Source organism: Mauremys reevesii, linkage group 22 (assembly GCF_016161935.1).
Source record: "Mauremys reevesii isolate NIE-2019 linkage group 22, ASM1616193v1, whole genome shotgun sequence".
NCBI classification, from domain to species: domain Eukaryota; kingdom Metazoa; phylum Chordata; order Testudines; family Geoemydidae; genus Mauremys; species Mauremys reevesii.
In genome coordinates, this window is record NC_052644.1 from 6,794,995 (window position 1) to 6,820,013 (window position 25,019).

The window sequence follows — 25,019 nt, forward strand, 5'->3', positions numbered from 1 at the left end:
GTCTCACTGGGGGATACGGGTCAGCCCTAGGGAACCTGGGCATGGCTCTTTCCCCCCTCCTCCCACCCACACCCCCACAATGCAGGCAGAGGGCCAGGGAGTGAGGCCCCATTCTGGGAAGTGCCAGTGTCCCCGAAGCAGGGCCGGCTTCAGGCACCAGCTGAGCAAGCTCGTGCTTGGGGTGGCAGATTCTACGGGGCGGCTTCCGCCCAAACCTAGGGCGGCACGGACGCTTTTTTTTTTTTTTGTTCGCTGCTCCGGCCGCCCTGTAGGGGGCAGAGGAGGGGAGCGCCCTCCAGCAAACTCGGCAGGGCAGCCCGTGTCCTTCCCTCCCCACCGACCGGAGCGGAGCGGAGCCCTCCCGGCAGGCGGCGCGGTGGTCGTGGCCGTGTGGCGAGCGCCCCGCTGAAGCGCTGGCCGCCCCCCTTCTCTCTCTCCCCCCGCTAGACCGGTCACTCACTCTGCAGCACAGGGAGTCCCCCTGCTCCATGGCTCCAGCCGCCCTGTAGGGTTTTTTGTTTTGTTTTTCCCCTGCTTCGCCCCTCCACTTTGCTGCTCCAGCCACGCCGTTTTTGTGTTGTCCCGCCCCCTGCTTTGCCACTCTGACCACGCCGTTTTCCCCTCCGCTTTGCCACTCCAGCTGTGCCTCCCCCCCCCGCTTTGCTGCTCCGGTGGCCCTGCCCCCCCCTTTTGTTTTTGCTTGGGGGGGCAAAAAAAACAGAGCTGGCCCTGCCCCGAAGTGTGCTTTGCTGTCCAGACGTCACTCCTGAGCCCAGAGGTGAGCCTGCTGCCGGCCCAGGGTTTGTGTCGCAGGGCTGCGGAGCCGCAGGCCTCTGCGTGGGACTCAGGCGCTGTGCAAGGACAGACGCAGCTCAGATCGTCGGCTCCCCAATTCTGCATGTGCCTCTCCTGGCGGCTTGGCACATGGGCCTTCTCCCTCTCAGGACGGCCTCATGGGAGCTCCTACCCCGCCTGCCCCAGGGACAGCTGATTTTACTATGGGCTTTGCTTTGGGCACCGTGGGGCTTGGGGAGGCTGCAGGCTGGGTGGCTGGGATCTTCGCAGCTGCTTCTGTGATGATGACAAGCTCTACGGGCACCATTCCCCAGTCAGAGCCAGGAGCTAGTGGGACAGGCTGTTTCTGATGGCGTTACATGCAGTCAGGGTCAGCTCCAGCTCTTCTAGTGACAAACCCCCCAACGCAGGGGCTGCAGGGATCTGACCCAGCAATGCTGCCTGAGTGTGCAGCAAGCCCCCTGCCCCATCCACTGCTCCCCGCCCCATCCACTGCCCACTGCTCACCTCGGCATATCCCATCCACTGCCCCCTGCGCCCCTCCGCCTGTCCCATCCACTGCCCACTGCTCCCCTCTACCTGCCCTGTCCACTGCCCCCTGCTCCCCTACGCCTGCCCCATCCACTGCTCCCCTCCACCCTTCCCACCAACTGCTCCCTGCCCCATCCACTGCCCACTGCTCCCCTCCGCCTGTGATGATCAGGGCCCAGACACCTCAGGGGGGTGGGGCTGTGCCAATGGGGGCCCAGACACCTCGGGGGGGTGGGGCTGTCCCAATGGGGGCCCAGACACCTCGGGGGGTGGGGCTGTCCCAATGGGGGCCCAGACACCTCGGGGGGGGGGGGCTGTGACAATCAGCCCAGACACCTCGGGGGGGGGCTGTGCCAATGGGGGCCCAGACACCTCGGGGGGGGGGGGCTGTGACAATCGGGGCCCAGATGCCCTGGGGGAGGGAAGATGTGGTGGGTCTGAAACAAGCGAACGTGCATTTGACCCGATGGAGGCACACAGCAGGAATGTGTCTGGCAATATGTGCCGTGCAGCAGTGCTTCTCAGTCGGGGTCCGGGGCCCCCTGGGAGGCTGTGAGCAGGTTTCAGGGGGGCCGCCAAGCAGGGCCAGCATTAGACTTGCTGGGGGCCGGGGCCGGGGCTGAAGCCAAAGCCTGAGCAATGTCGCTTCGCAGTTCCCCCTGTGGCGTGGGGCCCTGGGCAATAGCCCTGCTTTACCCCCTAACGCCGGCCCTGGCTTTTCTATGCAGAAAACCAGTCGCTTTGGCACAGCTGGGCCATGGAGATTTTCTAGCATGTTGCAGGGTCTCCGAGGGGAAAAGGTTGAGAACTCCTGGCGTAAGGTCCCTCCTGAGCACGAGGCCTGTTCTGACCATGCTGGTCACTACGCACTGTGGATCCGGGGGTGGGGCTGCGAGTGTATCTGTGCGTGTGCAGCTGGGCTCATCCCTGGGGCTTGCACCATTCAGCCACCCCGCCCCCTGCACCTCCCCCAGGGCGGTGGGCAGCCAAGGGCTGCCTCCCCCCCATGGGACTCATGCCAAGCACCGAGCACTGGACAGCCCAGAAAAGACACAGGATGGGCCATTAGCACTCTGTCCTCCCAAATATCCCTGAGGCACCATGCGGGTGGGGGCAGCCTTTTAAACGGGGGCTTGAAACTGAGGTGATTTTCATCCAGAGGCTCCATGTGGGAAGCCGGCCATGGCCCGCGGGTGCCCTTGATGGCACAGCCCATGCTGGGAACCCCATCAGCCGCAGCAGGACAAGGGCCGGCCCCTCACACAGCCTTGCGGCTTCAGAACTTTTATTTGGTTTTCCAGATTATTCTAGCTGCTCATGAGCTGGGCACCGGTGTGAGAGCCCGAGCCCTGGCAACGTACCACAAGGGCCCCCCTGGACACAGGACATCCCCCCCCCACTGGGTGACCCCCAAATGTCTCGGTTTGCAGCCTCGCTGCTGTGGCTCCCTGCTCAGTGCCACGGTGCTGGTGCACACTCTCCTCGGCGGCTCTTCTGACTCCAGTCTGGCCTGTCCTAACAGCATGGCACCTTCACTGGGGCTCATTTCATACAGGGGCATATTCTGTGGACTGACCTTGGACGAGCACAGCCACCACCGCCCCCACACACACCCCCACCATCGACCCCCAGCCAGTGAGCCAGGCCCAGCCCCCAAAGGAGAGCTGGGGGGGTATTTGTACAGCCCTGGGGCTGTGCATTGCAGGCCAGTGGGTCTCTCCCACCCCCTCATTGTCCCCCCCCAGCCAGGGAGGGGCTCACAGGGGTTTGGCCCATCAAAGCAGAAGCACATTGGTCCAATTGATGCAGCTTTAATGGCCTCTGGCTCACTGCCCTGGCTGGCCCTGCCCCAGCTCAGCCTGGCCCCAAGCCTGGTGGGTGGGGTGAGGTCAGTACTGGGCGCGCCGTGCTGTGCCAGGCCCGGGGGGATGCACATAGAACTGCTGTGCGGGTCTGTCCATCAGCTTCAGAGCCATGTGCACAAACCCCATTGACACCGCTCCCCCCACACACACACACACCTGATTGGGCCGTGTTCTGCCCCATGGGCTCCTGGGCTGGAAGGGCCCCCTAGACGCTGCCTCACCTAGGAGCAGCCAGTGGCCCCAGCACGCCTACCCCTAGCCCTTCATGCCGTAGGGTGGCGGCTCTGGAGCTCCAGCCATTTGGGAGTCAGGGCAACCATGGGCATGTGCAGGAATTTAAGTTTGACCCTTTTTGTGCCCCCCCCCAGGAGCTTGCTCTCCCCCCTCCCCACCAGCCTCGGGAGGAGCTCGATCTTCCCTCCCTCAGCTGTTCCAGGGCCAGAGAAGTTCTGTGCCCCTGATGATTATGGGGGGGGGATGCCCCTGAGGGCAACTAAACAGGTCTCCCCAACCCACGTGTGACTGGGAAAACTCTGCTCACTGCCCCAAGGCCCTGCCGGGGGCAGGGGGGGGGGCTGCATGAGGACCAACAGCCCCAGGGAGAATGGCCCCAGATGCTTCAGGCAGAGGGGTGGGTCACAGGTGAATGGAGAACCCCTGTGGATCCTGCCCAGGCACCCCCTCAGGGCCTCATGCGCACGGCAGCTCCCTAGGGCAGGGCATGGCTCCAAGGTGGTGGGATTCCCAGAGGTGCTTGCCTGGCCCTGGCCTCACACTCTTCCCATTGGCACCAACGTGGCTGGGAGATGGAGCCTCTGGGTGGCCAAGGGCATCACAGGAAGCCACAGGGCAGTGGAGACCCACGAGGGCTGGAGCAGCAGGGAGTGTGGACAGCAGAGGTGGGAGTCGGGGCAGTGGAATAAATGAGGGGGTTTCAAGTGGGTTCTGCAGGGAGCAGTGCTAACCCTGACACTGTTGGACATTGTCAGCAATGAGCCAGAACTAAACATACTATTGCTGTGGAGACAGCGTACGGCACAGCTTGGTGGAGTGGTGAATAGTGGTCACAGGGCCTCCCCTACCACACAGGGGCTGTGTCCTGGGAAGCAGGGACTCTGAATGGGATTGAGGTGTCACAGCCCAAAACTCCAACGGCGGTAATAAAATGTTTTTTTAAGTACATCAGAAGCAGGAAGCCTGCTAAACAACCAGTGGGGCCCCTTGACGATCGAAATACAAACGGAGCGCTTAAAGACGATATAGTCATTGCGGAGAAACTAAATGGATTCTTTGCTTCAGACTTCACGGCTGAGGATGTTAGGGAGATTCCCAAACCTGAGCTGGATTTTGTAGGTGACAAATCTGAGGAACTGTCACAGATTGAAGTGTCACTAGAGGAGGTTTTGGAATTAATTGATAAACTCAACATTAACAAGTCACCGGGACCAGATGGCATTCACCCAAAAGTTCTGAAAGAACTCAAATGTGAAGTTGCGGAACTATTAACTAAGGTTTGTAACCTGTCCTTTAAATCAGCTTCGGTACCCAATGACTGGAAGTTAGCTAATGTAATGCCAATATTTAAAAAGGGCTCTAGGGGTGATCCCGGCAATTACAGACTGGTAAGTCTAATGTCAGTACCGGGCAAATTAGTTGAAACAATAGTTAAGAATAAAATTGTCAGACACATAGAAAAACATAAACTGTTGAGCAATAGTCAACATGGTTTCTGTAAAGGGAAATTGTGTCTTACTAATCTATTAGAGTTCTCTGAAGGGGTCAACAAACATGTGGACAAGGGGGATCTGGTGGACATAGTGTACTTAGATTTCCAGAAAGCTTTTGACAAGGTCCCTCACCAAAAGCTCTTACGTAAATTAAGCTGTCATGGGATAAAAGGGAAGGTTCTTTCATGGATTGAGAACTGGTTAAAGGACAGGGAACAAAAGGTAGGAATTAATGGTAAATTCTCAGAATGGAGAGGGGTAACTAGTGGTGTTCCCCAAGGGTCAGTCCTCGGACCAATCCTATTCAATTTATTCATAAATGATCTGGAGAAAGGGGTTAACAGTGAGGTGGCAAAGTTTGCAGATGATACTAAACTACTCAAGATAGTTAAGACCAAAGCAGATTGTGAAGAACTTCAAAAAGATCTCACAAAACTAAGTGATTGGGCAACAAAATGGCAAATGAAATTTAATGTGGATAAATGTAAAGTAATGCACATTGGAAAAAATAACCCCAACTATACATACAATATGATGGGGGCTAATTTAGCTACAACGAGTCAGGAAAAAGATCTTGGAGTCATCGTGGATAGTTCTCTGAAGATGTCCACGCAGTGTGCGGAGGCGGTCAAAAAAGCAAACAGGATGTTAGGAATCATTAAAAAGGGGATAGAGAATAAGACGGAGAATATATTATTGCCCTTATATAAATCCATGGTACGCCCACATCTTGAATACTGTGTACAGATGTGGTGTCCTCATCTCAAAAAAGATATTCTAGCACTAGAAAAGGTTCAGAAAAGGGCAACTAAAATGATTAGGGGTTTGGAGAGGGTCCCATACGAGGAAAGATTAAAGAGGCTAGGACTCTTCAGCTTGGAAAAGAGAAGACTAAGGGGGGATATGATAGAGGTATATAAAATCATGAGTGATGTTGAGAAAGTGGATAAGGAAAAGTTATTTACTTATTCCCATAATACAAGAACTAGGAGTCACCAAATGAAATGAATAGGCAGCAGGTTTAAAACAAATAAAAGGAAGCAGCGCACACGCAGCGCACAGTCAACTTGTGGAACTCCTTACCTGAGGAGGTTGTGAAGGCTAGGACTATAACAATGTTTAAAAGGGAACTGGATAAATTCATGGTGGCTAAGTCCATAAATGGCTATTAGCCAGGATGGGTAAGAATGGTGTCCCTAGCCTCTGTTCGTCAGAGGATGGAGATGAATGGCAGGAGAGAGATCACTTGATCGTTGCCTGTTAGGTTCACTCCCTCTGGGGCACCTGGCATTGGCCACTGTCGGTAGACAGATACTGGGCTAGATGGACCTTTGGTCTGACCCGGTACGGCCGTTCTTATGTTCAGTGCGCAAGCAACTCAACATGAGCTCCCATGGTGATGCTGGTGCCAAGAATGTGAGAACGGCCAGACTGGGTCAGACCCGTGGTCCTGCTAGCCCAGCATCCTTTCTGACCATGGCTGGTGTCAGATGCTTCATACGGAACAGGGCAATTATGGAGTGATCCCTCCCTGTCATCCATTTCCAGCTTCTGGCAGTCAGAGACAAGGGATATCTAGAGTATGGGGTTGCATCCCTGATGATCTTGGCTAACAGCCATCGATGGACCTGTCCTCCAGAAACTTAGCTCATGCCTTTCGAACCCAGTTATACTTTTGGCCTTCACACCGTCTCCTGGCAATGAGTTCCACAGGTTGACTCTGCCTTGTGTGAAGAAGTATTTTGTTTTAAACCTGCTGCCTTAGTTTCAGCAGGGGACCCCAGGTTCTTGTCTTATGTGAAGGGACAAATAATTCCTTATTCACTTTCTTCACACCAGTCCTGATTTTATAGACTTCTATCATATCCCCCCTTAGTTGTCTCTTTTCCAATGTGAACAGTCTCAATCTTTTTAATCTCTCCTCATTGGGAAGCTGTTCTATACTCTTAATCATTTTGGTTGCCCTTCTTTGTACCTTCTCCAATTCTAATATATCTTGAGATGGGGCGACCAGAACCTCCTGCACTATTCAAGGTGTGGGCATACCATGGAGTTATATAGAGGCAATATGATATTTACTGTCTTATTATCGATCTCCTTCCTGAGGATTCCCAACATTGTTTGCTTTTTTGACTCCCGTTGCATACTGAGTGGATGATTTTAGAGAACTAGACACAATGACTCCAAGGTCTCTCTCTTGGGTGGTAACAGCTAATTTAGACCCCATCATTTTTTATGTATAGTTGGGATTGTGTTTTCCAATGTGCATTACTTTGCATTTATCAACATTGAGTTTCAGCTGCCATTTTGTTGCCCAGTCACCCAGTTTTGTGAGATCCCTTTGTAATTCTTCACAGTCAGCTTTGGACTTAAGCATCTTGAGTAATTTTGTAACGTCTGTGAACTTTGCTACCTCACTGTTCATGCCTTTTTTCAGATCATTTATGAATATATTGAACAGCGCTGGTCCCAGAACAGATCCTGGGGTGACCCTGCTATTTACCTCTCTTCACTATGAAAACTATTTATTCCTACCCTTTGTTTCCTGTCTTTTAACCAGTTACTGATCCATGAGAGGACCTTCCCTCTTATCCCATGACTGCTTATTTGGGCCTTTGGTGAGGGACCTTGTCAAAGGCTTTATGAAAGTCCAAGTAAACTATATCCAGTGGATCACCCTTATCCACCTTTGTTGACTCCCTCAAAGAATTCTAATAGACTGGTGAGGCATGATTTCCCTTTACAAAAGCCATGTTAACTCTTCCCCAACAAATCATGTTTATCTATGTGCCTGATCATTCTGTTCTTTACTATAGTTTCAATGAATTTGCTTAGTACTCAAGTTAGGCTCACTGGCCTGGGATTGCTAGGATCACCTCTGGAGCCTTTTTAAAAAAATCAGTGTTACATTAGCTCCTTTCCTGTCATCTGGTACAGAGGCTGATTTAAATGATAGGTTACATACCGCAGATAGTAATTCTGCAATTTCACATGAGAGTTCCTTCAGAACTCTTGGGTGATACCATCTGACCCTGGTGACTTATTACCGTTTAATTTATCAATTTGTTCCCAAACCTCCTCTAGTGACAGGTCAATCTGGGACCGTTCCTCAGATCTGTCACCTAAAAAAGAATGACTCAGGTTTGACAATCTCCCTCACCTCCTCTGCAGCGAAGACCAATTCAAAGAATTCATGTAGCTTCTCCACAACAGCTGTGCCTTCCTTGAGTGCTCCTTTAGCACCTTGATCATCCAGTGGCCCCGCTGCTAGCTTGCCTGGCTTCCTGCTTCTGATGTACTTAATTTTTTTTTGCTGTTAGTTTGTGCGCTTTTTGCTAGCTGCTCTTCAAATTCTTTCTGGGCTGCCAAATTTACTTCTTACTTGTCAGCCTTTATGCTCCTTTCTGTTTTTCTTAGGATCTAACTTCCAATTTTTAAAGGACGTCTTTTTGTCCCTAACCACCTCTTGTTTAGCCATGGCAGCATTTTTTTCCCATTCGGGATATACATTTAGTTCGAGCCTCTATTAGGGTGCTTTAAAGTTCTCGGTGCCGAGCACAGTCAGTTTAGCTGATCCCAGAGAAGACTGAGAAGCGACTTGATAAAAGCATCTAAGCAACTTCACGGCAGCCAAACTGGGTACTAAAGGGCACTTTAATCTAATGGAGAAAAGCAGAACAAGAACCAACGGCTGCAAGTTGGAACCTGACACATTCCAGTTAGAAATTAGGCACAAATATTTACCAGTGGAACAAACTCTCCAGGGCAGTGGTGGATTCTCCACCTCCTGATCTCTTCCAGTCCAACCTGGCTGCCTTTTGGGAAGATGCTTCAGCCAAGCACAAGCGATTGGGTCCCCCCAGGGGTAACCCTGGGGCAGTTCCCTGGCCTGTGACAGAGCAGGTCAGACTAGATGATCTAACAGGCACGTCTGGCCTTGGAATCTGAGAGAAATACAGGTTCTGCCACTGGAGTAACAGCCTCTCCCGTGTGCACGGCAGCCAGCCGCACAGGGGCACAGGCCTCGGCAGCCGGCTTCATGCAAAGGCCTGCAGGACAGCACAGCTGCATCCCCAGCCCACTGGGGTTCCCTGGCTCGGCCCCACACCTCCAAGCTGCCCCACTGATTGGAGAGCTTTCCCCCCCCTTCAGCATCACGCCGACATAGCAAACAGCCGGAGATGAGCGGCGGAGAACCAGGGCCTGTGTGGGGAGCTGAGCTGAGGCTGGCAGGTAGCGGGGAGGCAGAGGGACGTCTTTGGGGAGAGGCCTGTGAGTGAAAGGCACAGAGTGGGGCTCAGCTCAGCCTCGTTCCCCACTCCCTGGCTGAATGGGGGCTGGGCGCCACGCCCCATGGGTAAGGAGGACAGCAGCACCCTAGGGCCCATTGTACTGGCACCAGGAGTGCTGCCAGACTGTGGAGGAAGCCGGGCCCTGCGCCTTCTTGGCCTGGGCCTCTGTGGAAGTGTCCAGGCTCCAGTGAGGGCGAAGCCCCCAGAACCTCACCGCCGGGGGTCACCGAGCCGACTGGCCCCAATGCATGCTGGGACCCAAAGTCTCCCTGGGCTGTATGTCCATCTCTCGAAGGATTCTCCCCCTGGCAAGGGCTGGCAAGCAGATGCGCCTGGGCCCAGTGATTCCCACAGCTGCTCTGAGACTGGGCCAGGAAACGACCGCTCCCCGCCCCTTCCCCCAGCCACGGCACCGGGACAGGCTGGAGCCCACAGGGTTGGGGAGGGGCAGGGCGGCACCTGGTCTGGCGCAGGAGGCTGCCCCCGCCACACTCACCTGCCCTCGGGTTTTCCCAAGGCACAGGCGGTTTAGTTTCATTAGAGACCAACTTGAATTTGTTCCCCACCCCCTGCAGTCACGTTTACCAGTCTCCGATGCAGATGAGCCACGGACGGGGCCCGACCGAATCCAGGGCGAGACCCAGCCCCCACCAACGCTCTCACCTCCCCACAGTGCACACCAAAGCCATGACCCCCCCCCATCCCACCTCTCTGCCAGCAGGACATCCGCCCGGCCCCCCATCCATACAGCCCCCAGGGGCCAATTGACCAAGTCCTTGGGAGAGGGGCGCACTTCCCAGCAGGGGAGAATCCCAGCAGCAGAGCCCCATGTTCTCCCCAGCCCCTAAGTTCATCGGGTGCCAGCTGCACTCCCAGGTCTGCAGCAGCAGCAGATGGGCCGTGTGCTGGCGCATTAGACCTTCTTCTGCTGAGGCCTCACCCTGGGGAACAGCTAAGGGAGGAGAGAGAGAAACAGTGTGAGCTTCCCCACAGCAGCGCCCTGCCAGGGGCCGCGGCGCCGCGAGCTTCCCCACAGCAGCGCCCTGCCAGGGGCCGCGGCGCCGCGAGCTTCCCCCCACAGCAGCGCCCTGCCATTCTTCTCCACATGGCGACTATTTACTGAATAGCTTGGGATTCTTGTCAATTTCACAGCTCTGTTCCAGGAACACCATAGTCTGGTCTTTCTGAAACCAATTTTTCAGGGATCTCTGGTTCACCAGGGAATTTTGGTAAATTTATTTTCTGAATCTGATCCAAAGCAAATTAGAAAATCCCAAAGCTTCAGGCGAACTGAAATCCCCAGGCCTCGGGCCAAACGCACACCAGCACAGCTAGGTCCATCGGGGGCGTGTAAAACCACCCCGGCCAGTGACCCAGCTCCGCCGGCAATGCCCTGTGCGCAGACATAGCACAGGTCCCCAAAGTGTGGGACCCCCCCCGGGGGGGCATGAATGAACATCCAGGGGGTGCAGCGGGGTCCAGGCCAGCCCCCATTTTGGGGGGAGGGGGGGAGTGCTACCCAACCCCGCTTCACTCCCAGCTCTGATCCGGCCCTGCCTCCAGCCACGTCCCTGGCTCCGCCCTGGCCCTCTGCCCCATGGCAGCCCCCAGCTTTGGCTGCTGCTCCATTCCCTGCCAGGGGCAAGGCTGGGAGTGGAGCTGTACCTGGCTTCCAGCCCCCACCATAGCCTGGCTGCACCTCCACTCCCGCCCCCAGCCTCGGCCCCACTCCAAGCCCCAGCCTCACCCCCAGCCCTGCCTGCTTAACCGGGGCCGCGTCCCCCCCTCCCCAAGCCGCAGCCCCGGCCCCAGCTCTGGGAGATTGGAGGCACGGACAGGGGTAAGGGGGGTGCGTTTGGGGACCAGTGCGCTACAGGCTTTGCAGTGAAGACACAGCCTAGGTCAGGTCTGCTCCCAGGGGGTTCCGCCTCCAGCCCCGGTTCGGTGCCCGGCCCTTCCCCACCCCGGTGAGCTCAGGGCAGGGCTCACCCCAAAGTAGTTCTTGGGCACGTAGCCCTCCTGGCCGTAGAGCGAGGCCCACCACCAGTCCAGCTCCTCCTGGCTGTCGCGCCGCAGCACGGTGACCGGCTCCCCCTCGCGGAACGACAGCTCGTCGCGGAACTCGGCGCTGTAGTCCCACAGCGCGTACACCACCCCGTTGTTCAGCAGCCCCATGTTCTGCTCCACATCTGCAGCGACAGCCCGGCCGGGCGGGGGACACACGTGAGCCAGACGCCAGCACGGGGATGGGGGAGGCGCGTGAGCGAACCAGCTGCCACGGGCTTGGGAGGCGATGGGCCTCCCCCGGGGGGTGCTGGCTAAGTCCCTCCGTGGAATAACCCACCCTCCTGGCCCCACCCCTCCTACCAGCCACCGGGCTCCCCATAGAAGTGTCCCACCCCTTCCCCCGGGGGGGGGGGCAAGCCCTGGCCCCCCCAACAGCTGCCCCGCCCCCGCCCCTTTGAAATTGACCCCCTGCTCCTCCCCGTGGCCCCCCCCTCACCGGCCAGGTAGTTGAAGCACTCGCTGTAGCCCTCGCGGTAGGGGTCGCACTTCTCCAGGGCCATGCTGCCATCGCTGAAAGTGGTGGTGAAGATGGCGGCTCCGTGCCGGATGAGGGCCATGCAGATGGCCGTGTCGTTGCAGGAGGCGGCGCAGTGCAGGGGAGTCCTGGGGGCAGGAGGGACCAGCTGACAGGCACCCAGGGCAGTGGGGGGGCTCTGCTGGGACCGCCAGCGTGTGCCTGCACCAGTGGGCACGACGGAGACTTGGGGCAGGCAGCACTGGGGATAGGGACGGACCAGCAGCCCAGGCAAGCTCTGCCTCCCCAGCCACGCACACAGCACCCACCCACCCACCTTAACTCTGCCCGGGCCCGTGGGGAGCACGGTCTGAGGTGCCGAGGGCACAAGGCTAGGCCTGGCATGCTGCGAGCGAGGGGCAGGGTGCAGGGCTGGGCATCAGGCACGGGGTGATGGGGGGGCATGGGGGCTACAGCAGTGCTCTGAGGTGCCCGGGCTGTGCAGCAGGAGCTCAGGAGGGCAGGGATGGGGCTGCACATAGGGTGAGAGCACTGGGATGCTGGGGCAATGCTGGCAGGCACAGGGCTGCATGACAGGGGGCCACAGGGCAGCGCTGGCAGGCACAGGGCTGCATGACAGGGGGCCACAGGGCAGCGCTGGCAGGCACGGGGCTAGGCACTGGGACACAGGGTGCAGGGCAGCACTGGCAGGCGTGGGGCTGAGTGGCGGAGGGCCACAGGGCAGTGCTGGGAGCCACAGGGCTAGGCACTGGGACGCAGGGTGTCAGGGCAGGGCTGGCAGGTGCTGGGCTTGGCACTGGGACGCAGGGTGCCAGGGCAGGGCTGGCAGGCACGAGGCTTGGCACTGGGACGCAGGGTGCCAGGGCAGGGCTGGCAGGCACGAGGCTTGGCACTGGGACGCAGGGTGCCAGGGCAGGGCTGGCAGGCACGGGGCTTGGCACTGGGATGCAGGGTGCCAGGGCCGCATGGCAGGCCCGGGGCTAGGCGCTGGGACCAGGGTGCCAGGGCAGCGCTGGCAGGCACCAGGGGGCACAAGACTGCCCCGTGGGCGCTGGCAGGCACAAGAGTGCAGGGTGGGTGCCCGTGGCCGCGCGGTGGGCGCTCACCATCCGTGGCTGTCCATGGAGTTGACGTTGGCGCCCACGGCGATGAGGAAGTCGACGATGTTGTGGTTGGCCCCGCAGATCGCGTTGTGCAGAGCCGTGATGCCCTCGTCGTTGGGCTGGCTCGGGTCGTTGAGCTGCGGGCCAGAGCGGGTGAACTCCAAAAACACTGCCAACCCCCCACCCCAGGGCTGTGCCCCCCGCTTCTCCCACACACCGGGCCCGTCCCAGGGGCTGTATCCATCCCGATCCACCAGAGCAGGGCAGGACACTCGCCATCTCCCCGTCCACTGCTGACAAAGGAGCCAGAGCAGCCGCCCAGGGGCCTGCCCGCCGTGGGGCACAGGATGTGCTGGGCCTGCCCATGGGGGGCCCCCTTGGCTGATTCCTGCGGGGATCACAGGCTGACAGGGGAGCAGCTTTGGCTCACCCGCCGCAGAGGCTGGAGTCTGTATCTAGCTGGCCAGGCCCCAGCCGGACGAAGGGGAGCAGCGCAGCCTGGGGGTGCACCGGCCCCCAGCCATTGCCTCCTGCCCAGCCCGCGCTCAGCAGGCTGGGAGCCGCCTGGGGATCCTGGGGTGGATTCCGGTGGTCCCTGGCAGGCCGTGTGGCTGCAGGGGAGTTGGCAGCTCCGGTGGTCCCAGAGGGGAGGGGCGGGGCAGCAGCCTCACCTCGTTCACTGCCTGCTGCACCACGTCCAGCTCGCCCGTCAGGGCCGCGTCCAGCAGCAGCACCAGGGGGTTGAGCTGCACCCGTTTCCCCAGCCGCCGCCTCGGGGACGAGAGCTTGCGCAGCGCCGAGCGCTTCTCCTGCAGGCACGCAAGGGGCAAGGTCACGGTGTGGGCGGGAGGGGCCGGAGCTCGGGCTGCGCCGGCGAGTGGCGGGGAGAGAGCTAGCTGACAGCTCCATGGTGCACTGACAGGGCTGGGTGCCAGGGCTTGGGGACGTGTCTGGCTGACAGCTCCATGGTGCACTTACAGGGCTGGGTGTCGGGGTGCTGGGGCTTGGGGGTGTGTCTGGCTGACAGCTCCATGGTGCACTGACAGGGCTGGGCGTCGGGGTGCCGGGGCTTGGGGGTGTGGCTGGCTGACAGCTCCATGGTGCACTTACAGGGCTGGGTGTCGGGGTGCCGGGGCTGGGCGTCGGGGTGCCGGGGCTCTCCGTAACAGCCAGCAGAGGCGACGCTGCGGGTGCTGGTGGGCTCTGGGGCACGGGCACCGGGGCAGGGCTGACCGGGGTTGCTGCCTTCAGCTCAGCTGTCTCAGTGATGAGCGGCAGGTCGTCTCCCGCCGACGCTGCGTCCTCCTTGCGGCCCCGGTGGTGGAAGAGGCGGCTGATGAGCTGCTGATATTGCTTCTTGTGAGCGGGCGGCAGCACAGGGCCGGGGCTCTGCTCCATGGAGCCGCGGCGCTTCAGGGGCCGGGGAATGTCCGCCAGCACCCGGGCCACCTCCTCGAACTCGGGCACCTTCTGAGCCTCGGGGGGCAGGACAGGCTGCAGGCGAGTGGGGCTCAAGGGGCGAGCCACCTCCTCCGCCTCTGCCGCCTCGCTGCCCTGCAGGATGCTCTCCAGCTCGGGCTCCGTGTCGCCCCCCGCCGGGGCCCCTCGCACGGGCTCCACTGGTGCCTCAAGGGCTGAGGCCCTTCCCGTTGCTGCCAAGAGAAACGCCAGGTCAGCACCCCCAAACCCCAACGCCAGTCAGCACCCCCAGACGTGGGACAGCACCCCCCAGACTCAGACCAGTCAGCACCCCCAGACGTGGGACAGCACCCCCCAGACTCAGACCCAGCACAGCACCCCTGGGCATCACCCTGAGACCTGGACCCCAGTCAGTATCCCCAGACTCAGACCCAGCACAGCACCCTCTAACCCAGGGCAGCACCCTGAGACCCAGACCCCAGTCAGCACCCCCAGACCCATGACAGCACCCCTAGACCCAGGCAGCACTTCCTTCCCTAGATCCGCAGGGGGAACCAGGGCAGCACCCCCAAACCCCAACACCAGTCAGCACCCCCAGACCCCAGTCAGCACCCCAAAGCCCAGAGCCCAGTCAGCACCCCCAGACCCAGGGGGGCCAAGGCAGTGCCCCCTTCCCCAGATACACTGGGGGAACCAGGGCAGTACCCCTTCCCCAGACACCAGGCAGCACCCCCGGACCCAAGGGGGATCCCTCAAACTTGCTCACTTCCACTCTTATCCCAACAGCTTGGGGGAGTCCCGGATCCACTACCAGCCCCGCCTCAGGGCGCCCCATTGCTGAGTGCAAAGCAATTCCCCATTTCCCCACACGCTGCCCCACGGTGCGAGGGGTCTGACCTCACCCCCACCCTGGGGGGACCAGGAGACCATCAGGCCCTGCAGCAGCAGCTGCCCCGGGTCTCTCACCTTCAGCCCCCGACGGGGCCGGTCGCAGCGGAGCCGGGGCCGGGGAAGACGGCTGCTGGAGCTGGGGCTGCTTCTGTGGGGAGCGCAGGAAGATGGGGGAGCCTGGGGCCCCCTGGGGTGGGCCCTTGGCACTGGAGGCTCCGGACGCCCAGAAGGCGTTTTGCAGCTTGAAGATCATGGAGAGGGGCAGGGGCTTGTGGCGCGTGGCCCGCGTGCCCTGCGGGCTGGGGGGCGGCATGGCGATGCGCGAGACGGGCTGCTGGGAGAACTGCCAGTTGCGGGGCAGGGTGCCCGTCTGGCTGGCGGGCAGCAGCCTGCGGAAGGAGCTCTCTGGTCTGCGCTCGCCGGGCCGCAGGGACACTTTGTAGTTGCGGGGCAGCGTGGCGCTGTGGATGGCGTACGGCGGGGGGCGCTCGTCCTGGAGGGGAGAGAGGGGGCGCCGTGAGCCGGGCAGGATCAGACGCAGTGCTGGGAACACCCCCCGCCCAGCAGCACAGGGGGACACCCAGCCACAAGTCGTTGCAGCTTCCACCCCTAGTCAGCACAGCCCTGGCTCCAGGGTCCCACCAGCAGCGGGGCAGGACCCACGCAGGGCTGCCAGCCCCAGCAGCTGCCTGCCACCAGATTGCAGCGTCTGCCCAGTGCTGGGTGCCCAGCGCAGGGGCGAACTCACGGGCCCAGCTGGCCCCAAACCCCTCCCCCGTCACCCCAGATCAGGCCCAGCTCGTCCCATCCCTGCACCAGTGGCCCCAGATCAGACCCATGGGCCCAGCTAGCCCAGCATCTGATCTCTGGCTGGGGTCAGCTTGGCCTGATTCAGATGCAGATGAATTCTCTTCACCCCCCAGAGCACGGTGCTGGGACTCCTTCCTCCCCATGTGGTACCACGCTACGGGCCAGCACTTACCTTGCCTTGCCCTGCGGCCCCATCCAGGCTCGATTCCCTCCAAGGAGCCAGCTGCAGCCCTGCGGGCGCCTGCCTGAGCCCCGCATGCACGTCTCCTCCTGTGGGAAGGCAGCTGGTGAGGTGGGAGGCTCCCATGTTGTCTCGGAGCCAAGCCACACCCTACTTTCCTGTCCTGCTAGGACGGGGGTTTTGGGGGGCTGTGTGTGGAAATGGAGCTGGCACCCATCATGGGACAATGCTAGGCGGGACCCCCGGCACTGCCAGCTCCCCCGTGGCCTGCCAGGGACCCCGGGCACTGCCAGCTCCCCTGTGGCCTGCCAGGGACCCCTGGCGCTGCCAGCTCTCCTGCAGCCATATGGCCTGCCAGGGACCCCCAGCGCTGCCAGCTCCCCCGCAGCTAGGAGCTCCCCAGAGACTGGGAGTGGGAGAGAGAAATCATCCCCCCAGGCCCTCCCCACGGACCCCGGGCACTCACTCTCGTAGCCGGCCGAGTGGGACGATTTCTTCTCGTACGCCACGTCCAGGTCCGACTCGTTCCAGCTCCTGTGGGGCCTTCGCCGGATCACCAGGTCATCTGGGGAGAGAGACTCTGAATGCTCTCGCCCGCCCCAGCCCCTGGGTCCTCAGCCCTGCCCTGCCCCCAGCAGGGGCCATTCCAGCCCCAGGATGGGGGATGGGCAGGGGAGACCTCACCAGTGTGACCCAGAGACCCCCACGTCCCCCAGGGAGGTAACTGCCTGTCTCAGCACCGGCTGGTCCCTGCTGTGAGCCAGGGGTCCATGCCCCACCCCACTGTTTACTGGCTGTAAGGGTGAGCAATGGGGCGGGGAGGAGCGAGCAAGGGGCAGGGGCTTGGGGGGGTGGGAGAGGTGGTGCAGAAGCAGGGCTTCGGGGGCGGGGACAGCAAGGGCGCAGGGTCGACGCAAGGGCGGGGCCTTGGGGCAATGGGCAGTGTGAGGGCGGAGCCTCGGGGAAGGGGCGGGGCCACAGTTCAGGCACCCATGTTGGGTGACCAGATGTCCCGATTTTATAGGGACAGTTCCGATACTTGGAGATTTTTTCTATATGGGCTCCTATTACCCCCACCCCCATCCCGATTTTTCACCCTTGCTGTCTGGTCACCCTATCATGCCCCCGCTCCCCCCACTTTTAGAGAACTTCCGTCACTCCTGCTCTGAGCCCCCCATAACGCTGCAAGGTGCAGCAAGCACCTCTAGTGCCCCCTAGAGGAACAGGCCCAACGGTGCACTCTGCTAGGCCCTCCCCTTCCCCCACCCCCAGCCACATGGGGAGGGGGCCCGTGCGTCAGGCTGGGGCTGGCTTACCTTGGGCCCGGAAGGGGGCGAAGGAGCTGGGCCCAGCGGGGAACAGGCCGTGGCTCTCGTAGGGCGGCGGGTGGGGCGGCCGGGGCGACAGCGCGCGATCCGGGAAGAACATCTGCGGGGCCGAGGCCTCGGAGGGGGCGGGCACCAGCCTGGGGGAGCCAGCGCGGCCCCCCGGCCTGGAGAAGGACAGGCGCTCCGCGGCACCCGCCTGCCACAGGGAGCGCGGGGAGGGCGCACGTCCCTTGGGGCTGGACAGGGGCAGCGAGTCGTAAGAGACGGGCAGCACCTTGGGCCGAGGCGACTGGGCCCGCTCCAGGGGCTCGCCCTGCAGGTAGAAGGGGGACTGGGGCGAGGCGGGGTGGGCCTTGGCCGGCGGGCTGCAGGCGGCCGAGAAGGTCTCAGCGTGGTAGGAGATGAAGCTGTCGGTGCTCTCCAGGGACAAGTTCTTCCGGGCGTACTGAAGCTGTGGGGACGTGGCCAAGCGAAGCGGCTCCGGGGCGCGCGAGGGGCTGGCGCCGTATCTGTCCACCTGAGAGCGGCAGGGAGAGCAGACAGGCTCAGCACGGGCCTGGCTGCTGCAGCACATGGCCCTGGTGGGGCAGAGAAGGCCCCTGCCCCATCCAGGGAAAATCAAACTCTTATTACGGCACCACTGCACCGGGGGGCATAGCACTAGGGAGCGCTGTGCTGCAGGGAGCGGGCAAGGACTCATTGGGGGTGCTGTCCCTTCGGGGTGAGTGCTGACCCCACTGGCCCAGCCCGGCACTAGGGGGCGCTGTGCTGCAGGGAGCGGGGCAAGGACTCATTGGGGGTGCTGTCCCTTCGGGGTGAGTGCTGACCCCACTGGCCCAGCCTGGCACTAGGGGGCGCTGTGCTGCTGGAGGTACCATCTTGGGGATGAGAGACCTGAACTCTTGCCCATTTGATTCTTTCAATGGCCCATTCACAACACTCCCCTTTCCCAGGGTGTTAGCCCTGGGGTCCTGGTCAAATCTCATCCCTCCTCCCTGAAACATCCCACCCCAGAGCTGGCTGCATCTCAGTGGTGGGGCAGTGCTCCCCGTGCCAAGCCGTCTCCCTTCCCTGCCGTACCTTGGGCTGCCCAGCAGTCTGCCCCGGGCTGTCCGTCCACAGGGTTTCCAGCTGTCTGGACAGCTCATCCACCTTGGCTACGGCCGTGTCCAGTTCCACCTGCTTCAGGTCAATGTGCTTCATAGCTAGGGCTGGGGGAGACGGCACCGTGAGGCCCTCTGCCAGGGCAGGTGCTGCACCCGGCTGGCCCTGGCTATGCAGCCACGGCCCTGCGAGGCCCTTGTCCCGCTCTGAGTGTATCCGGGCAGGCTGGCGATCTCAAGAGAGGCCCATAGACTCAGTGAGCGACGGGTCCCAGGTTCATCCCATCCCCAGCTCATCTCCAGGCCTCTCCCAAGGAGTCAGTGGGTAGCAGAGAGCTCGGGCCTGTTGGTGGGAGGCCTGGGCTGCCGGATCAGCAACCGCAGCCCAAGAGCTCTGGGAGGCTGTGACCAACTAGCTGAAAATCCACTAGCTACTGCACCTCCCAGAACCCCAACCTACTGCACCCCGAACCCCTGGCCACCTCACCCTCTGCACCCCCCAGAATCCCAACCTACTGCACCCTGAACCCCCACACCCCTCACACACCTGCCAGCCACCACACACACCCTCTGCACCCCCCAGAATCCCAACCTACTGCACCCCGAACCCCTGGCCACTACACACACCCTCTGCACCCCCCAGAATCCCAACCTACTGCACCCTGAACCCCCACTCCCCTCACACACCTGCCAGCCACCACACACACCCTCTGCAGCCCCCCAGAATCCCAACCTACTGCACCCCGAGCCCCTGGCCACCCCACACACCCTCTGCACCCCCCAGAACCCCAACCTACTGCACCCCCAACCCCCACCCCAGCCACCTCACAACCCCGCCAGCCACCACACACCACCACCAAATCTCCAACCACCCCACATCCTCCACCCTCCTGGCCACCCCACATGCCACCATGCACCCTCTGCTCCCCCCAGAACCCCAACTTCCTGGCACCCCAAATCCATGAAAGCCACCATGCACCCTCCAACCCCTGGCTACCCTGCACCCCTGCCAACCACCAGGCACTTGCCCCCAAGCCCCCGGTCATCACACATCCACCAGCGCCCGCTCCTGGCCACCCTCCCAAACACCTCCCCCCAGTCACCACACAGCCCCCATCTCCCTCAGCCACTGCCACAGACCACTGCGCACAAAGCAGAGGGCCTCCCCACCCTCCGCCCCCCAGCCCTTTGCCCTTACACTGGAAGCTGAGGTCCAGCAGGTCCTGGGCACCATGCATCTTCTCACTGGCCATGATGCAGGGGGCTCCGAGGCCACTGGCCACCAGCTGCAGTGTCGCAGGGATCTGGGGACGAGAAGCACTGCCATTGGGACCCAGAGCCGCCTTCTCAGCCAGGGCCTCCCCCTTGCCCTGCCCAAGTGCCGATGGGCTGAGTAGGCGCCCGGTGCTCAGTATCGCTCCCCTGCCTTACGACGCTGCCCTGGGAGCCAGGGGCGTGGCTGGCTCCTGCCCAGCCCTGGGAATGCAGGCGGAGTGGCTGAGTCAGGGCTCTTGGGCAATGGAAGCAGCAGCAGAGACACCTGACCAGGCCACATGCGCCGCCAGTCCCAGCTCTCGCAAGCCAGATTGCCTCAGCTGGCATCCAGCACCAAACGGGACAGGCTCGGGGATGCCCAGGCACAGGGACACAGCACCAGGGCCGGCTTTAGGAACTGCGGGGCCCGATTCGGCGGCGGTCCGGGTGAGTAAATGCCGCCGAACACCCGGAGTGAGTGAAGGACCCGCCACCGAAATGCCGCTGAAGACCCGGAGCACCGCCGGGTGAATGAAAAGGTGCTTTTCCTTAGGGCGCGGGGCCCGATTCGGGGGAATTGGCCTAATGCCGGCCCTGCCCAGCACTGCCACCGATGCATGGGCTAGAGACACAGCGAGCACCCAGCCCACCTGGCACCACCCCCACCAGGTCGAGGATACTCCAGCCCCTGGCACTTCTGCCCCCCTCGCGGAGCCTGCCTGGCGCACAGGCTGGGCACAGCCATGCCTGAGGCCACTGAGCACCATGTAGGGGAGCAAACCCTCCTGCAGCTGGGCCTGCCACCCCCAGCCATCCCAGGCACTAAGTGAGCACCCACAGCTGACAGCTAAGCACCCGGGCCTGCTCGCCAAGCGCATGCAGAGCCAGTAGTGCCCTGCCATTCGCCAGGCCAGCAGCACAGCTAATATCAGCTCCACTCTCAGTGGCTGCCTCCCCAGGGACCTGCCCTCCCCTCTCATCACGCAGAACCCCCGGGGGACCTGCCCATTCCGTTCCCCTAGGGGACCGACCCTGTTACCCGGAATCCCTTGGGACTGGATTTTCCCCCCACCCTGTTATCCAGAATCCCTAGGGACCCTGCAGCCCATTCCTGGCTGCATGCTGTGACTGGCTTGAATCACTTTCAATAATAATAGTAAAAACAATCCATTGTGAGGCTCTGCACCGGGCATCCTACCCGAAAGCAATCACCGCCAGAGCTACCTGCCGCAGGCACCTCTGCCCTGAGTGAGGCATCCCCCCGGACACGTCACGCCTGCGCCAGCGTGTGGCACCAAAATGGAAGTTATCATGGTGAGAGGCTCCAGCGTACACAGGTTGAGCCAGGCCAAATCCCAGCTCCCCATGCCTGAACCAGTCCTCACACCAGGCTAAGGGCCACCACGGCCCAGCCTGGCACAGCACACCCTCCCCCGAGTACCAGCAGTGCCACAGCTCCACAGGAGGGGCTGGCCTCAGCTCCCCGAGACCCCACGACGCAGAGCAGCGCCCCCAGAACGGTCTCCTGAGAGCAAGGAACAAGTGGCATGAGGATACATGTGGGCAAACCCACCTGGGCACATGGAGACACAGGCCCACGCATGGGACCATGGAGACACAACTGCATGGACAGGTACAGACAGACACACAGTGACATGGTCACACGTACGCTAATCCCACGGGACTCTTACATCCATCCACGGGTCCAGAAAGACTGGGGTGGCCCAATCCAGTGCCTCTATCTGGGCCCAGCCAGAACCTGGCCTGTCCTCCTCAGCCACAGGGACCCAGAGCCTGGCTGCTCCTGGGTCTGGTTCACGTTGGGCCCCTTGCTGGAAGGATTTTGAGCTGCAGCCTCAGACCCACCGAACCAAGGCTCTGCACTGTCTCCAGTTACCAGCCACGGGCAGAAGCCGCACCTGGGGCAGGTCAAGGGGGCAGGGGAGGGAACCAGCAAACGAGCTGGGGGACATGCAGCAAGGGGCTCAGAGCTGTGGGCAGGGGGTCGAGCTAGTTCCCAGGGCTGAGGCTGCGTTGCCTGGATTTGGGCTTTCCGGTCTGGTGCCTCGGGGAGCTGTTACTGTGGGGTCCAGGCCGGATCGCACTGTCTGCAGCCCCAGAGCTAGGGGCCATGCCCCCCCCCCCAGACCCTATGCTCTGAGCTGTTCTGCCCATTCCCCATCATGCTCCTGCAGCCCCCACCCAAACTTCAGGCCAGCTGGGACGCGTCATGTGTGCTCCCCCTGGAGCCAGGCGGGGCAGGTGGGCAGAGAGTGCTGGTGCCCACAGCGCAGGAGACACCATCTCCCGGGCACTACAGACCCCTGGCCAGGCCAGGAAGGTGCCTGGGGACAATCACTGCAGGGGAAAGGGCAGGGAGGTGGCGGCTCCCGGGGACCAAGGCCCCCGCCTGCAGCAGGGCGAGGCGGCTGGCTAGATGCCCGATGCAGGGGGCCATGCTGTGAGCATGGAGTACAGTGCTGCCTCCTCCCTGGTACCACATCCTGAGCCACAGAGAGCTCTTGGCGGGGGGGGGAGGAGAGGGGGGCGCAGAGCTAAGGCATGGAGAGAGTGAGGCGCAATTGGGGCAGGGTGACAGGAAGTGGGAATGTTCTCGATGTGTTATGTGAATGCTGAGTGGGGAGTATTAACCTGGGAAGGTGGCAGGGGAGTTTTGCTGGAACTGTCTACATTGGGGAAGGGAGGAGACCTGAGTACGTAACATGAGAACCCAGGAGGGGGGTGGAGGCCAGGTGACACCTCTGCCCAGGAAACTGGACAAAGGCTGGTGGGGGGAGCCAGGGGGAGGCTGACTGAGAGGCTGGAGGGAGTTTCAGTTTGGAGCTGGCTGGGAAATGGAGAGGGGTGCCCCAACGGGGCTTGGGCTTCCCAACAGGGCTGTGGCCTCCCTGGGGCCCCCAGCTGGACCTAACTAAAGGAGGTCCTGTTGTCTGTACCAGCAAGACCCGTTTTGGACTGTGTTCCTGTCGTCTAAATAAACCTTCTGTTTTACCAGTTGGCTGAGAGTCATGATGAATCGCAGGAATCCGGGGGTGCAGAGCCTTGTCCCCCCACACACACTCCGTGACACAGGGATTAAACCTACCAGTGCAACAGGGGAGCTGGCCCCAGGGAGTGTGCGGAGCCCCTGAGGGGGCAGGACTGGGAGGGACAGGCTGGTGGGTCAGGGGATCGAATTCAATTCTCAGCTGTGGACGCCCCATGTGACCTTCATCGCCAGCCCTACCCCGAGCCGCAGCTACCCCTGAGCTACAGCCGATGGCGGGGCCTAGCTAGGCTGGCACCGAGGGCAGGGAAGGAAGAGCAAGGAGGCCACAGGGGGAGGACGTGGCCAGCTACGGCTGCGGTGGAATGCACAGGCCCTGGGAGGAGCCAGCCAGTAGGCCACGGAGGAAGGGAATTGGAGGGGCTTTGCCATGGGGTCTGGGAAGGAGCAGAGTGAGCTAGGGTGGGATCACTATGAGACCCCGCTCCCAGGGGAAAGGAGGGCCTGGGGCATAGGTGCCAACTCCGTGTGTACTCCGGGGCTGGAGCACCAATGAGAAAAAAACAGTGGGTGCTCAGCACCCACTGGCGGCCCTGCCCATCAGCTCCTCCCCATCCTCCCAGCACCTCCTACCCACCAGTGATCAGCTGTTCAGTGGGGGGCTGGAGGCGATGGGGCAGGAGGAGGCGGAGCGAGAGTGGGAAGTGGCAGGGGTGGAAAGAGGCAGGGCAGGGCCTTGGGAGAAGGGGTGCAGTGAGGGCAGGGCCTGGGGTGGAGCAGGGGTCGAGTCCCCCCCTGGGAAATTAGAAAGTTGGCACCTCTGGCCTGGGGCACAGAGCCAGCCCTGCAAAGCTGAGCAGCATGGGTCAGCCAGGCTGCATGCCTAGCTTGGGGGGTTTGCCCAGGCTGGGAGTGAGGGGTGGCAGCACACACGCCAGCTAGCCCAGGTTCAGCACCAGAGCCGACCAGCTTGCGGCTTCCCTGCCACAGGGTGGGGGCAGGCTCCGCTCTCATGGAGACAAGGCTCGGGAGGGCTAACCCAAGGTAGCCCAGTGAGGCCAGCACTAGCCCCTGACTGGGTATGCTCAGGGCACTGCTGCACAGCCTTGTAAAACTGCACAGAGACAACAGGAGAGCAAGTGCGGGTTGGAAACACACGGCTTTATGGGCGGTGAGGGCACAGCCCGAGGGGGGTTTAAAGTCAGGTGAGTTAAACTTGCCCCCTTTAAGCTCTGCCCTGCACTCAGCACCTGTCACTGGAGCTGTGTGCGGTCGTACACTGCCACCCCTCATGCAGGTGCAGCCATCGGCCTGCTACCCGTACGGGAGTAACTAACGCGCTACAAACCCCCGCACCACCCCGGTAGAACTGCCTCCACACTGCAGGGACACTCGGACCTATGCACAAATGAGGCCCTGAAGCAGGGCCACCCGGGGTGGGGTGGGGCGGTAAGTGGGGCAATTTGCCCCAGGCCCCGCAGGGGCCCCCACGAGAATATAGCATTCTATAATATTGCAACTTTTTTTTTATGGAAGGGGCGCCCGAAATGGCTTTGCCCCAGGCCCCCTGAATCCTCTGGGAGGCCCTATCCTGAAGCCAATGGCCAGGCTCCGGGCCGCACGCTGCCGCGACGTGCAAACTCAGACGTTTCCCTGTGTGGCCAACCCACGGCTGAGACCCAGGGAGGTAGCAGAGACTGAGGCTGTATTTACACGGGCACTATTATCGGTCAGGGGTGTGAAAAAAGCACCCCCACCCCCTGGGCCGCTGTAAGGTCTGTACTGTAGTGAGGACATAGCCGGAGATAAGCCAGCATGGGAGCAGCCTTCAGGTACAGACAGGACCCTGACCCTGGTCCCACCCTGGTAAATCCAGGACCAGGGGTCGCGGGGAGGGAAGAGTGGATTCCCCAGGCAAGAATCGAAGGAGTGCGGAGCCGCACAAGGGCCAGAGCGGCTCTGTCTGTTTTTCGGGACAGAACCCGGCGGGCCCAGCCAAGGGGAAGGGCTTTGAGCTCCAGCTATCCGACATCCACCGGAAGCAAGGCTGCCTGGGCCTGTCACCTTCCTGCTGGCAGGAGCACAGGCTGGAGAGGGAGCTGCTTCGCGGGTAGGCTGGGAGTCAGAGCCTGCAGACCACGCTGACCAAGGCCAGAGAAACAGGCCAGGGG

The 25,019-nt window shown here is 61.4% G+C and overlaps 1 protein-coding gene across 2 annotated transcripts in view; it reads right to left on the bottom strand.

Annotated features, from left to right (window-relative positions):
- Nucleotides 1–9,918: 9,918 nt before the first annotated feature.
- The window catches only part of PPP1R13L (protein phosphatase 1 regulatory subunit 13 like), a 30,912-nt gene continuing 15,811 nt past the window's right edge, over nucleotides 9,919–25,019 (bottom strand). Inside the window, exons 2-13 of one of the 2 annotated variants that reach the window (XM_039509652.1) lie at nucleotides 19,786–19,891; nucleotides 18,565–18,695; nucleotides 17,473–18,001; nucleotides 16,623–16,721; nucleotides 16,148–16,245; nucleotides 15,241–15,658; nucleotides 13,966–14,507; nucleotides 13,527–13,664; nucleotides 12,859–12,992; nucleotides 11,714–11,880; nucleotides 11,200–11,399; nucleotides 9,919–10,162 (exon numbers count right to left, since the gene is read on the bottom strand). In XM_039509652.1, the coding sequence (XP_039365586.1) occupies nucleotides 10,124–10,162; nucleotides 11,200–11,399; nucleotides 11,714–11,880; nucleotides 12,859–12,992; nucleotides 13,527–13,664; nucleotides 13,966–14,507; nucleotides 15,241–15,658; nucleotides 16,148–16,245; nucleotides 16,623–16,721; nucleotides 17,473–18,001; nucleotides 18,565–18,695; nucleotides 19,786–19,840 (2,550 nt within the window). In that variant the 5' untranslated portion in view covers nucleotides 19,841–19,891 and the 3' untranslated portion in view covers nucleotides 9,919–10,123. Of the gene's footprint in view, nucleotides 10,163–11,199; nucleotides 11,400–11,713; nucleotides 11,881–12,858; nucleotides 12,993–13,526; nucleotides 13,665–13,899; nucleotides 14,508–15,240; nucleotides 15,659–16,147; nucleotides 16,246–16,622; nucleotides 16,722–17,472; nucleotides 18,002–18,564; nucleotides 18,696–19,785; nucleotides 19,892–25,019 lie in introns of both variants that reach the window. The other variant, XM_039509651.1, reaches the window with a different exon arrangement.